Source organism: Seriola dumerili, unplaced genomic scaffold (genome assembly GCF_002260705.1).
Source record: "Seriola dumerili isolate Sdu_G_001 unplaced genomic scaffold, Sdu_1.0 BDQW01000449.1, whole genome shotgun sequence".
In the NCBI taxonomy this organism is placed as follows: domain Eukaryota; kingdom Metazoa; phylum Chordata; class Actinopteri; order Carangiformes; family Carangidae; genus Seriola; species Seriola dumerili.
In genome coordinates, this window is record NW_019174704.1 from 4479099 (window position 1) to 4501583 (window position 22485).

General features: G+C 39.0%; 2 protein-coding genes and 1 pseudogene across 2 annotated transcripts; all 3 read left to right on the forward strand.

Moving 5' to 3' along the window:
- The first annotated feature begins 417 nt into the window (after window positions 1–417).
- Window positions 418–3218, forward strand: LOC111234408 (serine/arginine-rich splicing factor 1). Its single transcript, XM_022762486.1, has 4 exons — window positions 418–842; window positions 1900–2129; window positions 2217–2389; window positions 2878–3218. Exons 1-4 carry the CDS (start codon window positions 649–651, stop codon window positions 3070–3072), a joined length of 792 nt encoding a protein of 263 aa, XP_022618207.1. The 5' UTR covers window positions 418–648; the 3' UTR covers window positions 3073–3218.
- A 2566-nt stretch (window positions 3219–5784) lies between these two features.
- Window positions 5785–8049, forward strand: LOC111234516 (annotated as a pseudogene).
- Window positions 8050–11067: 3018 nt separating this feature from the next.
- On the forward strand, window positions 11068–13057 carry LOC111234381 (dynein light chain 2, cytoplasmic-like). The gene is made up of 3 exons (XM_022762446.1): window positions 11068–11161; window positions 11975–12124; window positions 12244–13057. The coding sequence occupies exons 2-3, from the start codon at window positions 11993–11995 to the stop codon at window positions 12379–12381; spliced, it is 270 nt and encodes an 89-aa protein (XP_022618167.1). The 5' UTR covers window positions 11068–11161; window positions 11975–11992; the 3' UTR covers window positions 12382–13057.
- Window positions 13058–22485: the final 9428 nt, after the last annotated feature.

The window sequence follows — 22485 nt, forward strand, 5'->3', positions numbered from 1 at the left end:
GTTTTTTTTACCTTATGATTGTATTACTGTCTCTTTGAAACGATGTGAAAAAGTGCCATATAAATCTTTGTGTTAGCTCTATGTAGTTGCAATTTTGATCATATCACATGATTTTGATAGTTATGTTCTCCACATAATTTTCAGTAGCAGATGAAGTTTATCCAGTTGTTATAGAATTGTAGATGTTGTACTAAATTTTTGTCCACTGAAGAAGATCATTGATCGAAAGCCCCAGAACGAGTTGAGACTGTTTTATCAACTGCTGTATCCATCGTCGACTGATTGAAGCTCAATATGCAGTACACATGCATCCCTGTAGGATGTAACCTGATTCTCCAGCAGGTGGCGGTGTGCGCACCGTTAAAGCAAGTTGATGCACTCAGACACAGCGCCGAAGAAGAAGGCGTTTTCGAATTCCTTGAGCCGCAGCTTACAACTTCTAGCTTGTTGTTCATCTGATTGTTTCGACATCTACCTGGAAGGATTTCAGTTTCCATTAAGACGTGACTATAACTAAATAGTTGACGTGTAATTTTTATGTTCGGCTGACTACCTAAGCGTCATTTTATCGTTTATTCGTCAGGAGGAGATCTCCTAGTCAGGTTGCTAACTTCCTTCACGGTTAACGTTACTGAGCTTTGTGCTAGCATGTCCGGAGGAGGTGTTGTTCGTGGACCCGCTGGGACTAACGACTGTCGTATATACGTGGGAAATCTCCCACCAGACATCCGCTCAAAGGACGTTGAAGACTTGTTTTACAAATATGGCTCCATCCGTGATATTGATCTGAAGAACCGGAGAGGAGGACCGCCGTTTGCCTTTGTGCAGTTCGAGGACCCGAGGTGAGCTGCATTGCTCCACCACGTTTCAACGTTATCTCCCCCTGTAGTTTATTTCACCCAAAGCTGTTTACAAAAGATACATCCACACACCCACACTCATAGACACAGTTTATCTGGTAACCTGCAGTAAATTCGATTTTGTTGCTTTTTTACTGTTTACACTGTTTCACTGTAAGTAATGAGGTAGATAACACAGATTAACCTTAGTTGCATCCCGTATAACATTACTGTACTATTGTGTATATTCCAAGTTTACTTTTATGTCGCACTGTACACTCACTGAATCCACTAGCTGTATTTTAGTGGGAAATTAAAACAAACATTGTAACAAGTTTTTTTATTCTGGTGCCAAAGATTGAGTGATAGATGATTAAACACCCTTTCCTCACACAAAGACTATTGTATTAAAACAACTAACTCACTACAAATTTCTTAGTCAATCAAGACTAAATAAATAAATAGGATTAGTTTTATAAAACACACATGAAAACACAATAGTTTAATTGCTAAATCTTTGAATATACAGTAGAATGATGAAAAGGGCTTCCAAGATGGTTTCTTAGTAATAAAATTGAGCAAATTTAATATGCTAAACATAGGCACAAAGGCATGGACTGGCAGCTACTTCGCGATGGATCGCGATGTGTTTCAAGCTTAAAATTGCCAACATTCTTCACTGCTATGCTTGAAATGCCTTCCAGTTGCGAATAGCTGCCATTTGATGCATGCCTTTTTGTATTCTTCATGCCATTATGCGCCTGTGCACATATTGATCATATCAAACACTCTCACTTTTCTGTTTTCAACAGCTCCACTCCTTTCTTCATAAATAAACCAGTATAATTAATTATTCAGAACAGTCACATTATTAAACATGTTTTCCCACTTACAAATGCATGCATTTTTCTCCCAGGTTTTATCACTGCAATTGTAAGATAACATGTTGCGACAAACACAAACCAGTGGGCTTCAATGATATCTGGCTTCCTTGACTTAAACAGTGTGTGTTTATTTACCTGATTGAAGTTAGATGAATAGTAACTGTTGGATTCCACAGGGATGCTGAGGATGCTGTTTACGGCCGTGATGGTTATGACTACGATGGATACCGACTGCGTGTTGAGTTTCCAAGAAGTGGAAGGGGAGGAGGAGGGGGAGGAGGAGGAGGAGGAGGAGGAGGAGGTGGTGGTGGTGGTGGTGGTGGTGGTGGTAGTGGAGCAATGGGACCCCCAAGGGGAAGGTATGGTCCCCCATCCCGACGCTCTGAGTACAGGGTTGTTGTGTCAGGTGCGTGTTGTGTTCCTCTTAGGTTGTTTTTATACTTTTCCCAAAACGTAGATAAGACTGAGTCTTATGCCACCTTTTTCCTGTCAGGTCTTCCCCCCAGTGGAAGCTGGCAGGACCTGAAGGATCACATGCGAGAGGCAGGTGATGTATGTTATGCTGATGTGTACCGTGATGGCACCGGAGTAGTGGAGTTTGTACGCAAAGAAGACATGACCTACGCTGTCCGTAAACTGGACAACACCAAGTTTCGCTCTCATGAGGTAGGTAAAGGCTAAATTGAATTTTTAGTAAACATTTTCTCAATTGAAGAAAGCCCAAGTTAGAGTGAAAATAACTGAGCAGTAAGTAAAGACCAGTCTTGAGTTTGAATGGCTCGTTATTGTTTCTTTGCGTCATTCTGGCTATGCATGCCATTCATTGAGTGATCATGACAGGGATGGTGGCATTTTAAGACTAAATTTCAGTGACTAGATGATTTTTATCTGATGTCACCAAACAGCAAACACAGAAACAGATATTCGAAAATCTGAATTAGGGCTCTGGGTTACTTCTGCAGCAGCATATGAGCACGTTAAACGTGGCAGTGTAGTTTTGAGTAAATGTCCCCAAAGACATTAATTTTGCTGTTTGTGACCGCAGGTATTTCCTTCTGTCTACCTGAGTCTCATGTAGCAACTTACTCATTACATAAACGAATGCTTAGTCATGGTTGGCATTCCCATTCCTGCTCATTTGTTTGTGTGTTCAGGGAGAGACGGCCTACATTCGTGTGAAGACGGACGGACCTCGCAGCCCCAGCTATGGTCGTTCTCGCTCTCGTAGCCGCAGTCGAAGCCGGAGCAAGAGCGGGTCTCGCAGCTACTCTCCTCGTCGCAGCAGAGGGTCTCCACGTTACTCTCCCCGGCGATCCCGTTCCCGTTCCCGCTCCCGCTCTCGCACCTAGATCTCGCACCTCACCTTAACTAAAGCAATGGTGTACCTAAGAGCTGAAGAGGAAATTTTCACATCACTTATCAAATCCAATCCTGCACACTGACCATGGATCATCTCCTGTGTTACCTGTTTGTACTGTCATGTTGTGTGTTCCCTTTTCCCCTTTTTTTTTTTTTTTTTTTTTTTTTTTTTTTTTTTTTTTTGCAGTTTTCTTTGTATTTCTCAGTTCTGCAGACCAGATGTACACAAACCAGTTGTCTGGTCTGTGTACATGGCCCCGTTTCACCCTTGATCTGCCATGCTTCCCCTTTTCCATTCTCACAAACATTGCGTTTCTGCTAACCATCTTTTTCTCTTTTCTATTCTTTTTTTTCTGATTGTCCTCGTGTGCTTTGTTTTGTTTCGTTTGTAAAGATTTTGCTTCTTCTAAGCATATACTGCTGTCCTTTGACCTTCTTGTGTGTCTCTCTGTAGAGTTCAGAGGAACAGGATAGGATGGAAACAGAGGAAACAGTTCATATTAGGATAAACAGGAGGAGGAGGAGTCAAATATGGCACCAATGGTACGATGGCTGTGCCTTGTCAACTGTGAAATCTGCATTATAAGCCTGTTCGGCTTTTTTTTTTTTTTTTCATATACTTGACAATAGAGTGTTATGGATTGTTTTACAGTACTAACAAGTTCTGTACAACACTTTGTATTTCGAGGCCCAAAGCTCGTGTTTTTTGCTTGTGCTCTTTTTGTAGTATTCAAAGTAAATCTTAGTTTTTTTTTTTTTTTTTTTTGGATTGATCATAGACGGAGTCCCTTGTTTATCTCAACGTAAACTTCCTCGTAGATGCATTTATTGACATTTTCAAGTCATTTGTGAAGGTGTGATTCTAACTTGCCTCCTTCTCTTTGGTTCTGCTGGTATTCTGAAGGTTTGGACTGGGCTCATTGTCTCCCCATTCTGGAGCCGGATCAGGATTCAGGATCAGATCAGGATTAGGATTAGGCTTCAGGATGGATACATGGAGCAGGAGCATGGGAGCATTTTACTGGGAGAGGATCCCGACCCCTGGCCCTGTCCACATAACCCCATCAAACCGGAGACATTGTAGTGAAAGTTTCAAACTAAATTGGCTTTCAAATAATCCAAATTAATTTTTCCAATTTCTGTTGGACCTCAGAGACACAGTTACTGGCGGCAACGTGACGAGCAATTTATTTTTCATATATTTTTTTTTTTTTTTATTATAAATGAGAAGAGCAAAGCTTGGATGACAACCAGGAGGAGGGCTGGGAGGTGCAGGATGGATCCACACACGTAAGGAGAGTGGTAAATAGAGGGCAACCATTAACAGTGGAGGAGGGAGGGAAGAGGGAGGACTGGGAAGCGACAAGGGAATGTGACCTTAATGTGGTTTGTATCTTTTTTCTCTTAAGTGAGTCTTTTCCAGAGGAGAATGATTTCTGATTTTCTTAAGTATAATCTTCAGTATCTCAAAGCTTTATTCTCTTTTAATAAAACTTTCAATAACATTAGAAAATGTCTGTGTTTTTCTTGCTCAGTATTTTTAATACCACAAAGGGTTGTGCACCAAAACATGCAAAACACATAGAAACACTCTGTTAAATTACGCCAAAATTTTGCTTACAGTATTACAGTACAGTATTTTAGTAAATGTACTAATATTGCCATTGATGATAAAAGTAAGAGAAAAAAAGAATGAAAGTAAACAGGCTTTTTATATTAAATCTCATAACTCCTGAAGCAGACAAGATATGTGTGGTTTTATTAATAAATTAAACAGGCTCAATAGTAAATAGTTCAACAGATTTAGAAAATGTGGGCTTTGAATATGAAATTAATTAATAAAATTAATAGGTAAACAGTCCTGTATTTTTGTTTCTTGTTTTGGTTATATTGAAATTATATGGCTTCCAAGATAACTGTAAGGTTTGTATATTGGTATAATATTCCTATATGTTTATCCAGATTCTTTTTGTGAATGGGCATTCTTAAAATACATGTTTTATTTTCTCTTTACAAACAGGTGTGCTGATGGTATCTTCAAATCTTGAAGTGTAGTTTGTGGGATATATATTATGAACAATTTTGAATCATACTTCTCCATTTGTTGGGGATAACCTCAGAGTATTTGCATCTGAACATGCATCTGAAAAATCAGTTCCACACAAATCTTCCATGTGGAGTGATTTTTCTTCTACTGTTAAAAGTAAAAAATGTATCATGTTTTTCCTTATATTTGTGGCTTTTAATCTGTATTCCGTTTTCAGAAATCAAAGGTCCTGATTTCTGTAGCTAGCTAGTGGCATTTCAACAGATTTATAAATGTATATCTATAATAATATACAATATAAGTTTTTATATCTAATTATTATTTAATTATTGAACATTGTACAATACAAATTTCAGACATCAGGTAATATCAAATGAGTAAAAAGTATATAAAATAGATTAATATTTAAATTTTATGTCACTACAGCAGTACATAATGACGACATGGCTATGATTTCTACTATTGGTTAATAAGGCTCGCCCACCGCAGGGATACCGACTGGACTGTTATGAAGGGCCTCCACCAACGTTCCCGTAAAGATTATGCTTGTAATTAATTAAGCGACAACAGCCATAAATATATATTTCTACAATTTCTTGTTGGAGGTCAAACAATTGGTAGCCTGAACAGTTCGGTAGCTGTCAACTTTGTTGAGCCACTGTTAAACATGTCCGTCGGAGGTGTCATTCGCGGACCCGCAGGAAGTAACGACTGTCGTATATACGTGGGATACCTCCCCCCTGATATCCGCACCAAAGACGTGGAGGACGTCTTCTATAAATACGGAATCATTCGAGATATTGATCTGAAGAACCGGAGAGGAGGACCGCCATTTGCTTTCGTGGATTTCGAGGACTCGAGGTAAACTGCGGTGCCACATTTGAACCTCATTTCCCTTATTTCAGAGCTAAAGCTGTTCTCCTAGCACTATCACACACCTTTAAAACTTGAAACCTTCTATCTATCCAGGTAATAGTTTTAGACCTGTTACCTGGATAGATAGAATCGTCAGAGTTGTAAAGATGCGGTTTACTTAATCTGAATCTTAATCTGAAACATGCCAATTGTGCCGCTTCAAACCTTTGTTCATAAACATTACAGTTCTTTGACACTGGAGATTGGAGAAACACTCTTCTTCTAATTAACTAGTTACAGGTAGCACTTGTATCAATGCCCTTTTAGATGAACTCTTAGTTAAATCGACATGTCAGAAATCTGGGTGTTCTGGGGTTTGTTAAGGTTGTTGTGAGGCAGTTGCTGTGGTGTTCCAGGTGTTTGTCATGAGGTGGTTTGGTGTGTGTTAGTGATTTTTATATGGGGTTTATATTGTTCTGTGCAGTTGCAAGTCTCCTGCTAGGTGGTTGTTAAGAGTGTGTTGGTCGGTTGCTGGTTGGTTCGACCAATAATTTGACAGAGTATATTGGCAGTATATACTAGTGTCAGCAGATGTGGTGGCATGTCAGTAGAGAAATGTCAAAAATACCTTTGAGGGACTTTAATAACAGGCCCACCATTACATAATGTTACAGTGTAAAAGTTGAGAAACTGTATGTTTGTTTTAAATGAATCTGATTGAAGAGAGACTTTGTTTGACTTTTTCAGCACCATGGACAGAGATACTGTTACTCAATGGGTTTGAATGCTTCAACACAGAATGGATCATGTGTGTCTAAAAAACGTGTGCTATTTCCTCTATGCCATTTAATGAATATTCACGCTTGTAGTGTAACATTTATGAACCATGTAGTGTACCCAAAAATCCCAACAGTGGTAGGAAATGTGGTAAAACTAAATACTGATATGTAACTCATCTTCTACACTCTATCATTTAGGGAAAAGTGAGTGACTCTCACTGTCACCCTTCAGGGATGCAGAAGATGCGGTTTATGGACGTGATGGTTACGACTACCGTCTGCGCGTTGAGTTCCCTCGAAGTGGACGAGGAGGTGGGAGAGGAGGCGGTGGTGATGGTGGTGGTGGAGCTTTAGGAACCACAAGGGGAAGATACGGTCCTCCGTCATGGCGCTCCGAGTTCAGAGTTATTGTCTCAGGTTGGTGATATAGCCCTAACATTATCTTGTTACCTTGCATGGAGGAACTGTTGAGATACTTATCGCCTTCCTTTCTTCCTGTCAGGTCTTCCCCCCAGTGGAAGCTTGCAGGACCTGAAGGATGTATGTTATGCTGATGTGTACCGTGATGGCACTGGCGTAGTGGAGTTTGTACGCAAAGAAGACATGACCTACGCTGTCCGTAAACTGGACAACACCAAGTTTCGCTCTCATGAGGTAGGTTAGGGTTACAGTAAGGAATCTCTCTAGGATTAGATTTTGGAATTGAAACTGTTTGTTTAAGGTTACTCTTGAAGTGAAACATGGAGCAGGTTAAGTGGGGAAAATGGGCATTAGGGTGAAGACAACTGGACAGCAAGTAAAGGTCAGTTTATATTCATGCTCAATGTTGTTGATTTGTCATTATACAGTGTAAACCTGTCATTCCTGCCACTGCACGGTTCCGGATTGATAAAGCTTATCTCTGATGCTCTGATGAAGCTCAACACTGGTGAGTGCTTACTCTGCCTGTCATGTATCATTTCTATGTGGAGACACTTTATAAGAGCGAGGCACTTGTGAAGACACTTTATGAGAGGGAAAACCTTTTTATGTTGTTTTTAACCATAATAACTATGAGTAAGCAGCTGTTTTCCCATTCCTGCTCACTTGTTTGTGTCTTCAGGGAGAGACGGCCTACATACGCATGAAGATGGACGGTCCTCGCAGCCCCAGCTACGGGTTGTTTCCGCTCTCGTAGCCGCAGTCGAAGCAGGAGCAACAGCAGCTCACGCAGCTTCTCCCCACGTCACAGCAGAAGGACTCCACGTTATTCACCCCGGCATTCCCGCTCGCGGACTTGCACTTAAGGCACACATGACCTTAATCAAACCACCAGCCAGCAATGCATCTATGAGTGGAGAAGACAAACTTCACAGAACAAATCCTGGACAGTCTCCATGGACCATTTGATATGTTAGTTGTTTGCTGTTTCTCTTGTTGTATGTTCCTGTTTCCCCAGTTTTCTGCTGTGATTTTTATTTCATTTCACATTTTGGCAGATTCTTGTTTGACCAGTTAATACCCTGGTCTGTGTACGTTGCCCTCTCTCTTATATTTATATTCTCCTTTTCGATTTTCCCAGTGTTTCCTTTTCACCCCAAAATGATCAACATCCCTCTTTCTGCTAACATCGTCTCCCCCTTTTGTGTGCTTTGTGTAAGGAAGGGTACCTTTTAGTGGAATGTATCATTGTATGTCTTATGTTGTAGTTGTTATTTTGCAGGTGGTATAGTTAAATATTTTTCTCAGTCTTGCATTTGACCCTCTCGTGTGTTTCTCTGTAGAATTCAGAGGAGCAGGACAGGATGGAAACAGAGGAAAAGGAGACACAGTTCATATTAAGATAAGCAGGAGGAGGAGGAATCAAACATGGCACCAATGGTATGATGGCTGTGGCCTCTCACAACTCTGAAATCTGCATAAAATAAGGCTTATGTCATTTTTTTTACCCTGAATATATGCTTGAAAATAGCTGAGTACCATTACCAAATGTTTCTATTACAAATTTTGTTTTGTTATGCTGTAGTTGCTGTACTTGTGCATGCTCCCGTTATGTTATGAGTACCAGCAAAGTTACTTGCCTTCCGTCAGTAGCCCTTAAAGTCCAGTGTTTCCTCACACTGGTCCTGCAGTTTTTCCTGGGTTGGGTCAAGACAGTATCACTTAATTGTATATCATCTTCATATACCAAACACTACATTCTGTTTAGAAATCCAGTAGTCACTGTTGTTTCTGCTTTTGCTCATTTGTTAGTATCCAAAGTAAGTATTTTTTTTGGATTTACCATATACGACGTCCCTTGTTTTTCTCAGTGTAAACTTCCTCATAGATGCATTTATTGACATTTTCAAATCATTTGTGAAGGTGTGATTCTAACTTGCGTCCTTCTCTTTGGTTCTGCTGGTATTCTGAAGGTTTGGACTGGGCTCATTGTCTCCCCATTCTGGAGCCGGATCAGGATTCAGGATCAGATCAGGATTAGGATTAGGCTTCAGGATGGATACATGGAGCAGGAGCATGGGAGCATTTTACTGGGAGAGGATCCCGACCCCTGGCTCTGTCCACATGACCACATTTTTTTTTCATGTGGGACCTCAGAGACAAAATCACTGATGACATCTTGATGAGTGATGAGTGTTTTTTAGATAAAAACATTTTTTTATTAAGTGGAGCAAAGCTTGGATCAAATCCAGGAGGAGGGCTGGGAGGTGCAGGATGGATCCATGCACGTAAGGAGAATGGTAAATAGTGGGCAACCATTAACAGTGGAGAAGGGAGGGAAGAGGGAAGGGGTGTGTAGGGGAATGTTACCTTAATATGTTTTCTCTTAAGTGAGTCTTCTGCTGTAGAAGATTACTTTTAATTTTGCTAGGTATAATCTTCACTATCTTGTGTTTTTCTCTTCAATAAAAGTTGAATTTATAGTTTCATATTACTACGTTTCTCTTTTTTTATAGTAGTATATAGTAGTAGAAAAATTCTAAATATTCACTGATTCACCCATTCTGGTGTTTTCACCATTTTGTATTCACCATTCACCCATCAAGAATACTGACACACAAGTACTGTTGCTTGCATTAATAAGAAGACCATCCAACACAGGAAACAGTAACAACAATAACACTTTTTTTTTTTTCTTTTCTTTAACTGATGCTTATTTTTTCACTAAACCTTGGCTGTATACTCAAGCCTCGATCGCCAGGTAATCACTTAAAGATCAAGACAACATAAGACATCTATTAAATGTTTCATATGGTTTATTCTACAAAAAAGTTCAATTACCCTTTTGAAAATAAATATACGGCTCCTGTCTCGTTGAAACATCCAGGATCTATGAATATGCAAATATTTTTCATGTCAAAGGTTTCCCAACTAGACACACAATGTCACCTTCTTCACTGTAAACTCCACTCAGATTGGACCACGATTGCACCAAGTGCTGCTCATACACATTTTAAACTCAGATTTAAGGTGAGCACAGAGAAACTTTCTCCCTTCAGCAGATGAGTCAAAAAAACAACAACCTTTCAGCGTCAACCTCTGCATGTACATCATTCTGCACAGTGAAGCTCAAATATTTAACTAACAATAAGCATACCCCATTTTTGAACAGAGGGGGACTTTAAAAAAGAGCAGCCAAATTTATCCCAGAAGTAAACTGAAGAAGAAGACTTCTGTAACCTCGGGTCATAATCCAGTCTCAGCAATACAGAGATATTTTCCTCTCAGGTTTTTCCCAGTTATCTTGCTGGTCAAAGCCCACAGGAAGTCAGAGCTAAGTGTCCATTATGTCATCATGCTGCATTGAAGGATGTAGAGAAATGTTTCAGTATAAGGTCATTTAGGACAACTGTGAGCTGTATAACTGTCTGAACATGATTTGTTGTGGACTAGATTGCCTTTTTCTAAAATGGTTAATGAAGTAGCTCTTGGCTTCCAATGTGGAAAAATCGCTGAAAACCCCTTTATGAAATATGATCTTTTTCATTTTAACATTTTTTAGCGTGATCGTTATACTCTGTTTTCCAACCAGCATGGGATCAATACTCTTTACACTCCTGCATATTCGAGATGTGCCTTGCCTCCTCTGTTTCGGTCCAATCTAGCGTTTAATGTTTTGCAAGTGATGCTGATCAATACTATCGATCAACCCAATCACCTGGATCAATCACGCCCACTGAAGTGGAGGAAGGGGGGGGGTAGTGAAAATGGTGCATTCTGGGTTGAAATAAGATGCAGGCACTGTGCGCAAGTAGAAAACGCCGTCAGCAGGGTGGAGCCTTCACTCCAGCCAATCAGATAGAGGAGGTGATGTGGTGGGCGGGGCAGAGACGCACACTTCCCGTGCATAAATGAACGAAAAGCTATACAGCTGCCCGTAACGCACACATCTGAACGTTATAACTTCGCAGAGAGACGGTAAGATTGAACTCCATGTCTGCTAGTGTGACTCGCTGTATGTTGTCGATGCAACCTCTGCACTGTCAGCCAGTGAGGGTGAATACCGAGGCTTCTGGTGCTTGCATGCTAATCTCGCCTGAGCCTCTTGTATTTGTCCTGAGAATCTGTGTGAATGCTCCTTCCACTTTCTTTGCATTGTTTGCAAACCTCACAACTTGAGTTAGTGATTACCGATTACTGAAGTTTTGAATCATATAAGGAGCAACTTGTTGAATATGTGAAGAAATAGTTAACCAAAGTTATAATGCTGTCAGTTGCACAATGCAGGTGCATCCATTTCAGTAATGTTGCAGTATTATGTGTCATGTCAGCACCCTTCTTTCACTGCTTATTGTGATACATTCAGACAGGATACATTGTCTTTCTCACACATCCACATTAGTGAGTTGTCTAAATGCAGCAAGTATATTCCAAAACAGCTGTCTGGGTACATCTGGGGGTAAGCTGAGGTGAGGTGGGGTGGGGTGGGGTGAGGGGGTGGTGGTCAAGGTTTTTCCTCAAAATTATCCAGATAATTTGGTAATCCTGCTTCATGGGGCTTCCAATACAGTTGACTGGATAGTACAAGGTGCGAGTCTCACTTAGCACTCAGTTGTAAATCATGTAAATCATCAAATCAAGATGCAAATAAATAGGCCCCAGCTGTAGTTAAGAGTCTTTCTGTAAGCAAATGTTGATGCCATGGACAGTCTCACTATCTGAAACTTGTAAGAACTATTTCGGGGGGGAAAATGTAACTGAATATTATGATTTATTTTGTCTCCTGTGCAGTTAAAACAAAAAGCCATCATGTCTGACAAGAAGGCAGTGATAAAGAATGCTGACATGTCAGATGAAATGCAGCAGGACGCAGTGGACTGTGCCATGCAAGCTATGGAAAAGTACAACATTGAGAAGGATATCGCCGCCTACGTCAAAAAGGTACGTTTGATTTTAATATTAAATGATTTCCACAAACATCTAACTTTTATTGACACGTGTTTTTTTTTTTTTTTAATGGCCTCTTATCTATGCTGTGCTAAATATTATCTTTCCTGCAGGAGTTTGACAAGAAGTACAATCCCACATGGCATTGCATTGTTGGGAGGAACTTTGGCAGCTATGTGACGCACGAGACGAAGCATTTCATCTACTTCTACCTGGGCCAAGTGGCCATTCTACTGTTCAAGTCGGGCTGAAATCCAAAGATTTCCTCCGAAAACTACTTTTAATGCCGCCCTTATACTTCTGTGCCACGCTGTACATGTGCTATCACCTTTCTGCAGACATGCCTACCTCCTGGTTTCCTGCTTGCTTTAGTCTGTTACTGTTTGCCACATACAACACTACCACCATCGTTGGATGGTGCTTTAGTCATGCCTGGGCTGGTGATGTGCTGTTCATAGAAAATGCCAATGTAACACTACTTATTATGCCAGCTGTCAGTCAGCATTTCCACATCTGTCAGACTCACTAGAAATCATAATTTCTGGATATTATTTCTGTTGTGCATTGATGCACAGACCTTGTACATTATTTCATGAATGTTGTATAATAACTTATTTTTCAAGAAATTAAAATGAGCAACAGAGTTTTTGTTGAAATGCCTTTAATTTTCAGTGTTAACTGAGATCGAATTAAAAATGCCAAGACTGTTGCTCTAACTTAATAAAGAATATTCCATGCTAACAGATTTAAGGTTTTGTACATGCTTGGAACATTCCTCTTTTCAATTCTGCTGTGAGTGTGAATATTAACAATGTCACTGCTGTATTATCTCTGAAATTTAATTTTATTGGCACTTTGGTATTGTGATATTTTCAACATGTTGAGTTCAAAACAACTTTGAGACAGTAAATTGTTTCAAAATGTGCAGTGTGTGTGTATATGTTCCTTGAATTTACTTCCATGTACAAATGTCTTCACTTCTTATTGGGCTGGACACAGTATATTACCTCCTGTATATTCTGATCATAATGTGAAGTAAGGTACATACGTTTTGTTCGCTGAGGCTACAAACAAGTTACAATTTCTTTTCTTTCTTTTGTTATTGCATTAGTCTGCATTTGGGGAAACAGCCTGGGGGCATCTGCTGTAATCCATCAGAGGGAAGTAGTAACATTAACAGTACTACAGTATACAGTTTATTTTGTGTCTACATTTTTAAAGGACTTTTTGTGTTCTTTACTACATGTACCTGGCAGCCACAATTAAAAATTAGATGGATTTTATACAAAAAAGTGATTAAATTATAGTATGTGATGCACTATTAAACTACCTAGCTGTATATAAATGATCCACCATGACCGGCTGCAATATTAACATAGCACTTATGTTCAAGCATCAATAATTTATTTTATGTTTATTCTAAGTATACAGCAGGGGCCAATGCCATAGCTAGCTTATAATGCCCAACCCTCTGCCTTTATGCAAAAACAGAAAACCAAAAGTAATATTACATAAATATGTTAAAAACAACTCAATCTTTTGACACATTTAAAAAAAATGTGCTTTAATAATTTGACTCTTTCTTGTAATAATGAATTTTAGCATTATGATATATATATGTAATGTAAAAGTTTTTGCATCTGTTTTTTAGGGAGACGATGAAAATAATAACTGGGATCTGGGTGTTTATGTTTCTGGGTCACACTGCAGGGGGCAATAGTGAGCCTGACATTTGGGTGTTAAGCTTGAAAGGAAGCACGAGAACCACCAAACAAGGGAAATACTTCCGAGGGCAAAAACATGAGCTTGGTTTTTCTAAATTTTAAATGGTAATAGAAATAATAGGAATTCAGTGGCAGAAAGTCACAAATATTCTTTATAAATACAATTTTAAAGTATATGTACTTAATCCCATTTCTGCTATACTTTATACATCCACTTCACTACATTTCAGAGGGAAATATTGAACTTTTTACTCCACTACATTTATCTGACAGCTGGAGAAACTAGTTACTTTCCAAATTAAGATTTTACATTACAAAACATACGATATGCTGTTGAATTGCAATACAAAACCTCTTAAAAGAGTGTCAGGTTGAGGTTAATTTGTCATGTTTCAGATTATGAGTTGTTAGCAGTTTGGCGGAATCTGCTGGTCAGAATGTGCAAAAGCACTGAAAAACAAAAAATCATTTTGGGACCTATTTATGCTTGACACACTGCTTTGATGTCACTGACCTGCTGAGGCTCGCATGTGTGTGTGTGTATTCACACCGCCTGTGTGTCTGCTGCGTTGCTACCACCACCAGCTCTGTCTTTCTACATTGAGTTTGCTTTGGATGTGGCCGTCAATACTTGATTGTTGGATTTCTTTTCATTACAAACCTTAGTAACCTTATTTACCTTCATTCAGAGCAAGACACACTGTAGAGAGAGAGAGAGAGAGAGAGAGAGAGAGAGAGAGGAAGAGAGAGAGACAGTACAGTAAAATATTGCCCTTCACTTTTTGTTTCACTTATATTATTTACCTTATACCACTTGTATTACTAACATAATATAGGTCTAATCATAGCCTATGTTGGGTGTCTGCCAGTGAAATCACAATACATAAGGGCAGTAATGTCAAGATAGGAAAAGTAAATATAAACAGAACCTGGGCAGAAAAGTTAGGGCAGTTATTTCAAAATCTCAAAGATTAATGCTTTTTATTCTTTATTTGAAGTTTTTATATCAATATGTATTTTCACATCTTCTTTCTCAGGCTCCTAACAGGTAATGTATTGTAACCTATTGCTTAAGCTTGGTAAAACTAACTGGTAATGCAAATGACAATGGTGAGTCAGGGCTGAATGAGCCCAGCAGATGGTGAAATTCGGACTAAAATGCTCTGGTCAGATTTGGTGTGGAGCTATACGCTGGTGCCTTAGGCCTGGTACAAGATACTATACCATTAAAACTGTTTTAAAAAAGTGTCACAAGCTGAGTGACTCTGTTATGTGTTTGTGACAGTAGTAAAATCAGAGGTCAACAAATGAATTATTGAGGAGGAACTAACTGCTATTGCAGGTGTATTGATATTGCCGTCAACATTTTCAGCAACACTTTTCCTCCGTTGAGCTGAACTATTCCACAAAAGGCCGAAGTTCAGCTCTCTTGATGCAGCTCCATTCAAAAAGCTGTTTTACCGCAAACAATTTGTTCAAAGTGCAGAGAAAAATAGAGGAACAAAAATGACACAACTAATGAAAAAGACAAGAAAAGTACATACAGTAAATAAATACAGCTAAATCCTGCAGTTTGACAGTTTGACTTGTTGCAGCCCGAAAAACCTTTAACCACTGACTGGCGAAAATAGCACTTAGCAGCTGTGTGCTAGAGCTGTTGTGGTCAGTGCATGAACAGTGAGAACAGAGGGGAAAGGAAGTTCACAAAGTTCAGAGAGGAACTTCACTTTTCACTCTGTGTAAACTCTGGTACAACCATGGTAATTAAACAACTCACTTTAGTAGCATTACAACTGCATTTATTAAACAAAGGAAAAACTTGCATAATCCATAATTATCAATCATTTTTATATTTCAAGAATTAATGAATTCTTAATTAATTAATTGATTAAGAATTTACAAGAAATAATTATACTGCTGTTAATGTTCTAGTCATGGCAAAGGTAATATTTAATTCTCCAGTATGTAAATCTGTAATTTGCTTGTTCATGAGTTTTGGAGAAAAGACATCAACAAAAAATATGTGATTGAATATGTTGAGAAGGGAAAGTGAAACCAAACCAGCATGCATCATAGTGAGGCCCTCCTCACCAAGTCCCCTCAGAGGAAGTTCAGTCCATCAAACACGGATGAGAAAAGTCTTTTTACTCTAAACCCCAGATGTTTGTTTTATCTATACATAAAGTAAAATGACAAGTCTACAAGGAGTTGATGACACCACATCAAGTGGACACAATCAGATGACTTCAAGGTAACATTTGAATCTTTAAATCACTGCTGAATTTTATGCAAGAAGTAAAAGACCTGCAGGGGCTAAAATAGATGTATTAACTAAGGTGGAAATGTTTGGTTTTAGATGGGCCTTTTTGGATTTTTTTCATTCAAAAAAGAGAATTCATGTGAATTAATAGAAGCTGTTTTATTAGTAATTTATATTTATTAAATATTGTTAATCCTCGGCTTTTAAAAAATCTTGCAACCATGATAGGCCTTGCAGTATTAGTATGCAGCAAAATTTCACGCAATTCTAATTTAAACGTAATTAAAAAGGTATATACACAATATATTCAGGTAAAGAAAAAGTACTATATAATAATTAAATTTATCAGTTAATGTCTTTTCTGTTCAGTTCCCTATTAGATTCCATTTCTCTTCTTTATTAGTTCTGCTTAGATCTTATGCTTCTTTGTACAAGTGACAAAGTTCTTTGTGGAGGCTGAGTAAGTTTTGAACATTTTGCTCTAGATAAAAATGTTTCTCCACTATCTCTCTGATTGAGGCTCCACTCTCAGGACAGGAAACAGCTGATGCAAAAAGTGATTATATTTTACATGACAACTGCTGAAAATGTTGCAGAAATTTGTCTTTAAATTTACTTAGCGTAGATGATAACCATAATTTATGATTGTAAAATGTAATGTAATGAATGTAAAACGAATGCAGCGTAAAATATAACTTGTGAGCAACTATATTACAGTTTTTTACGATTGCTTACACACTAAAATGAAAAATAATACACAGATTTTGAAACTCGACACACAAGGAGCAAAATGTCAGCCCAGCACAACTATACGCACATTCTCGGCCTCACATTTTTGCAAAACACTGCACACAGTGTTCATGTCATCTTCAGTTCAGTATTGAGAATAAAGAAATTTTGTTCCCCCATTGCATCTGTGTTCATATTTACAGCATGTTAAAAATGAGAAATGTCAAAAACATGCAGTAATAGTGTTTTTATACTTAGCACATATCATTAGAAAAGTAGAAATGTGGAAAATGTTTTAGATTTAGAACAATCGTGTGCAGTTGGCAGTGGAAAGATCTATATATTTGGTGTTTGTGTGTAAAGTTCGTTAGCCAAAGTATCATTTTTAGAAGAGTTTATTTAGTTTTTGATGTAGTGCTTGCCTTTGCAAGAGATGTAAGATGTTTTGTATTTTGTGTATATAGTTTTAGTTTATGTGTGTGGAGCTCTGACAAACAGGGCCCTAGTTTCAGGAACTGTAATTACATGGTGCAGTATCATCTTGCAGAATGACAGGATGCCAATGGTATGATAAACAATGTTGGGAAAATAGGGTTACACAAAATAGCTGAATCAATGTGTTTTTCAAAGGGAAGTTCAATGTTTGTTCTGTATTACAGAGAGGAACTTCAGGAACCGCTATGCTTGTACACCTCAAAAAGTGTCAAGCACATTGATGCAGTGGGAAGATTCAGTGCAGGGTTCTCTCAATTCATAAAAGATAGAAAGAAAGACTTGAGCAAAATAAACAACATCAAAGACAAGTCGATGTCTCAAGAGATTGACCCAGAGGCAACAAGCAGAGGCAGGGCTATTTATGGTTGATGCTTTGTCTTACAGAAAGGAACTACAGGAGGATTTGTGCCGCTACATCACAGATACCTTCAGCTACATCGACTCAGTGAGACGATTCTGTGACAAGATCTCTGAATGGGTGGACAAGAGGAAGACAGAATCAAAAACCATGGTAGACATTAAAAATAAGGCTGACAAACTTGACATGAACTTGAGACATGTTTACCAGTCAAAGAAGAAAGGTAAGGCCCTTCTGGAATATGGGAAGAGCAAGGTGACCTGGGTGAATGCAGACAAAAGTCATGCAAAGCTGGAGAAGGAGTTGGTTGCTGTGTTGAAGGACACTCTGGGAGGCCTGGAGGAGCTCAACCACTTCCTGGGTGCAGTGGAGAAGTTGGCGGTCACCTCACTTCATGTGCCCATGGAGAACCAGGTGTTACATCTGCCCAAAGGTATCAGCCTTGAACAGGTTAAGGTTATCATCGCTACTGCACGACTAATCTGCCCTCTCCTCATTGAGTTTAAAAGAGATTCACGAGTCTTCAGTCTTCCCAAACTTCAGAATGCAGTGGTGCTGTCGAATCAGTTGGACAGATACATAAAGACCACCCAGACAATCTGTGATGAGTTAAAGAAAAGGTAAATAGACATTTCATGAACAGCACATTCCATTTTGATTGAAATAATATGAAAAATGTTTAAATGACACCATGCCATAGCTGTCTAAATTAATGGTAGCTCTATCATTCACAGATCTGTTGGTAACTTCTGCCAGACAAAACCTGTGGTTGGTATACATGTGAATTTATCTAAGGAAAGCGTGGAAAGGATGATTCGTCATGTCAATGAACTACTCCGAATCAGGTAAGCAGTTAAGGCAGTTTAGACTGGTAGTCTTGCACCAGTAGGACTGAAAGAAGAGATGTTCTGCATCCATCAATGAGTGCAATGAAGTCCACATAATAATGTAACCCATGGTTAATATTAAAAAATGTTGATAATTGGAGCTTTAATTTTGCTTCCCCTCTTTATCAGGGAGGACAGAGACTTCCAGACAGTGTTTATCTTCCCGGAAGGGCATTGTTCTCACTTCATCACTGAGTTTGGCAAGCGACAAATCAAGATACAGCAGCTTCTAAAGAAGCTGAAGGACATTGCTATTCGTCTTGACAAGGTGAATAAGGGGATAAAGATCGCCTATGTGGCAGGCAGCTCAGTGGGGGCAATTGGAAGTGTGCTTTCCATTGTTGGTTTAGCATTAAGTCCTTTAACACTAGGAGCATCTCTACCACTGACGATGGCAGGGCTAGGGATGGGAATTGCTTGTGGTGTCAGCAGTGCAGTCACCACAAGCACGAAGATTGGAGTAAACAGGAAACAGCAGAAAAAAGCTGCTTGCGTCTTCCAGAGTGTCAAGGAGGATGTGGAGAGTATTCAGCAATGTCTGGAGGAGGTCAAAATGGGGAAAGGTAAACATGATGTGACTCTGGGAGTAACCAGTGTTGTGTTAAATGTTGGTAATCTGGGATACAATGTTCATAAAATTGTGGAATGTGGAGCAGGAGGTGTATGTGATGTGGTTGAAATATCCGCTGATATAGGACAGGCAGTAGCCACTGCTGGTTTGGCAGCCCGTGCTTTTCTTCTCGTCTTTGACATCTGTTCCATCATTCAAAACTGTGTCAGTCTAGCCAAAGATGCAAAAAGTGAAGCTTCACAGCCCATCAGGGACTCAGCTGATCTTTTGCAGTCAGTGATAGATTCATGGCAGGAGATTTATAAATCCTTGATTCAAGGCCAGAAAACATTTGAAGAAAACAAAGCTATCCTAGATAAAGCATTTTATCCAGAGAATTGGGAGAACAAAGAGCACAGAGACAAAAAATCAACTACAAATGACATAAAAAACAAAGAACAAGCAAATGAGGAAGCTGAACAAACAAATGTAGAAGATAAACAAGCACATGTGGAAGCTAAACAAGCACATGTGGAAGCTAAACAAGCACATGTGAAAGCTAAACGAGCATATGTGGAAGCTAAACAAGCACATGTGAAAGCTAAACGAGCACATGTGGAAGCTAAACAAGCACATGTGAAAGCTAAACGAGCACATGTGAAAGATAAACGAGCACATGTGGAAGCTAAACAAGCACATGTGAAAGCTAAACAAGCACATGTGGAAGCTAAACAAGCACATGTGAAAGCTAAACAAGCATGCCTGAAAAATAACCAAGCACATGTCAAAGAACCAGCTCAAGTGGAAGATAAGAGACAGGTGCATTGTGAAAGGTTGATGCTTAAGATCTGCACTGTCTTTGTTAAACTCTTGAATCCTGTTGGACCCTGTGGTGGGCCCATTATTGCAAGCTACAATTTCTAATTGTTTAGCCCTTTTCAGCAAACACTTAAGAAATCCCATTTAGCAAGATGTTTGCAGGCTAAAACTATCAAATTAATTCATGGAAGATTTTGTTACTTAAAGGCATAGCAGTTGTTGGGGTTGGGTGGAAAACACATGGTAAAACCTATGTTTTTGTGAAATACATAATTTTGGATAACACAGTTCTTGAACTTACATTAGGTGCAAATGAAACTTAAAAGCTTCTTGTCTTATTCTTCATAATTTTTTGTCAAAATGCTCTGAGGTGTCTTTCTTGATAATGTGGTGAATGATTTTGCTGTAATTTTGAGACTAAGGATTTGTTTTTAATTTCCATGTGTCTTTTTATACATTTACATTTACATTTATACATTTATTAGTTTTTTGCATTTGCTTACACACTTATTTCAGAATTTGGCTCATTGTGTCAACACACAGGCCAAATAAGACAAAACACTTGGAGCTGAACATCTCACTTCTATGTCAAAATCAAACACTGCAGTCAAAACCTGACAATCCTCTTTCAAAATGGCATTTCTTTTACAAAACCATACACATATACACCATCTGAATTACACTTTCAAAGCAGCAACAACACACCAATGAACTTAACACAAAACACTGCTGTCTTTACAACTTTAATTTTTTTCATCCATATTATGGATGCTACTCTGTAGCGACTTAGGTTGGTCTGGACCCTCTGCTCAGCCTCCCCCAGTGTCAGTGTCCATGATTTCTGAGTGGCCCTATTGTCATCTAAAATATGTCTGTCTATTGCCTGGTCTTCTTTGTTCTGGCCCTCGTCCTCCACTTCCTCCCTGTCTTCCTCTTCCTCTCATTTTCACTGCTTCCATATTTGCAAGTTCTCACAGAAGCTCACCTGAGGTCTTTCTGTAGCACTAAGGCTCAGACTGATTGGTGTTCAATTTCAGCATAAGTGTTTTTAGGTGTGTATGTGTGTGGTGCAAAACTCAGATGTGTTTTGCAGTTTGAAAAAGAAGTGTTTCCTAATGACTGTGAGATCTTGAGATCTTGAGATCTAAGTATCTAATATAAGAAAAAGTGTGTAGAGTTAGGAAGAAAAAATTATGTAACATGGTTATGATGGAATTATTATGGTTGAGTCTGTTTCTATGAACTAAAAAAGTGGCCAGAGTGGTCTTGCACCCATGAAGGGAGAGACAGGGAACAGAAACCATTAGTGATGAATCTGACCTTGTCACTTCCGCTCACTCCTTCTGAAAAAGAAACGAACAACTCCAAATACAGAAGCAGGGAGTGTAGGTTTTTCTCTCTAGGGGCGGTCAGATCAGAAGAAGGAGGCACTGTGCCAAGAGGCTGGGACCTGCCTGTGCACCAACGAAGGGAGAGCTGAGTCTAAACCACGGCTTCTCCCCAGCTTTTTCACCAATCAGATAGTTACAAAAATATATACAAAACTCTGTGTAACGGCTAAGATAGACACTCTTCTCTGGGACGTTGGCCACAGCTAACTGCTTGCAGACTGTGGTTTTCAGATTGGAGGAGATCCATGTACATGCTGATTTTGATTCTCTAATAGCAAATAAATATTGGTTTCAACGGATGACTTTGAGTGGAGAACTCTTATTGCAAATAAACGAATGCGCTGACAATAGTGTTTTTTCAAGTGTGTGTTGTAGAACTGAAAACAAAGTGTAAAGTAGAAAATGTGTTTGTACTTTTGGTTCCTTTGTTTAAGACATGGGTTCAAAGGTTAAGGTTTTGATGCTTTGGTCTAAGCATTCACTTTTAGTGTTTAAGCAATTACAAAAAAAACTGTAAGTTCATCAGTTTTGTTGCTGCTTTGAAAGTGTAATTCAGTTGGTGTGTGTGTGTATGGGTATGTTAAAGAAATGCCATTTTGAAAGAGGAATGTCAGGTTTTGACTGCAGTGTTTCATTTTGACATAGAAGTGAGAAGTTCAGCTCCAAGTGTTTTGTCTTATTTGGCTTGTGTGTTGAGTTTTGACACCAATCTTCCAGCCCCACCTATTTCATGTAGATGAGTGAATGTCACTTTGTTGTGTGACAATTGCAACTGTCTCCTCTTGTCTTCTTGTGTGGGAAAAATTACTCCTTTAACATTAATATTTGTTTGTGGAGTCACAAGTAATTTGAAACACAGTGTGCATCTTCACTCTGAACAGGTGTATAATAATGTAAGTTAGAAGAACAGAAAACTGTGAATGCATACATGTGTGCTTATATATGTGTGCTTGGCATTAAACATTTTGCATTTATTGTTCCACTCTGTCGCTCCTCTTTTCTTTGTCACATTCTTCTGGTTTTACCATAGGTGGAGCAACCTTTCCAACACTGTTGTTAGTCATATAGCATAGCTACAGGTCAACCCACACACAATGCTTGCGAAGAAAGGATGTGGTATGAACGCTCATACACACTCAACA

What these genes read in the sequence shown, in the direction of transcription:
- LOC111234381 (XM_022762446.1), top strand. Translation starts at nt 11,993, where the DNA reads ATGTCTGACAAGAAGGCAGTGATAAAGAATGCTGACATGTCAGATGAA. An exon ending in TCGCCGCCTACGTCAAAAAG is followed by an intron (nt 12,125 to 12,243) that starts GTACGTTTGATT and finishes TCTTTCCTGCAG; the next exon opens with GAGTTTGACAAGAAGTACAA.
- LOC111234408 (XM_022762486.1), top strand. Translation starts at nt 649, where the DNA reads ATGTCCGGAGGAGGTGTTGTTCGTGGACCCGCTGGGACTAACGACTGT. An exon ending in GTACAGGGTTGTTGTGTCAG is followed by an intron (nt 2,130 to 2,216) that starts GTGCGTGTTGTG and finishes TTTTCCTGTCAG; the next exon opens with GTCTTCCCCCCAGTGGAAGC. An exon ending in CCAAGTTTCGCTCTCATGAG is followed by an intron (nt 2,390 to 2,877) that starts GTAGGTAAAGGC and finishes TTGTGTGTTCAG; the next exon opens with GGAGAGACGGCCTACATTCG.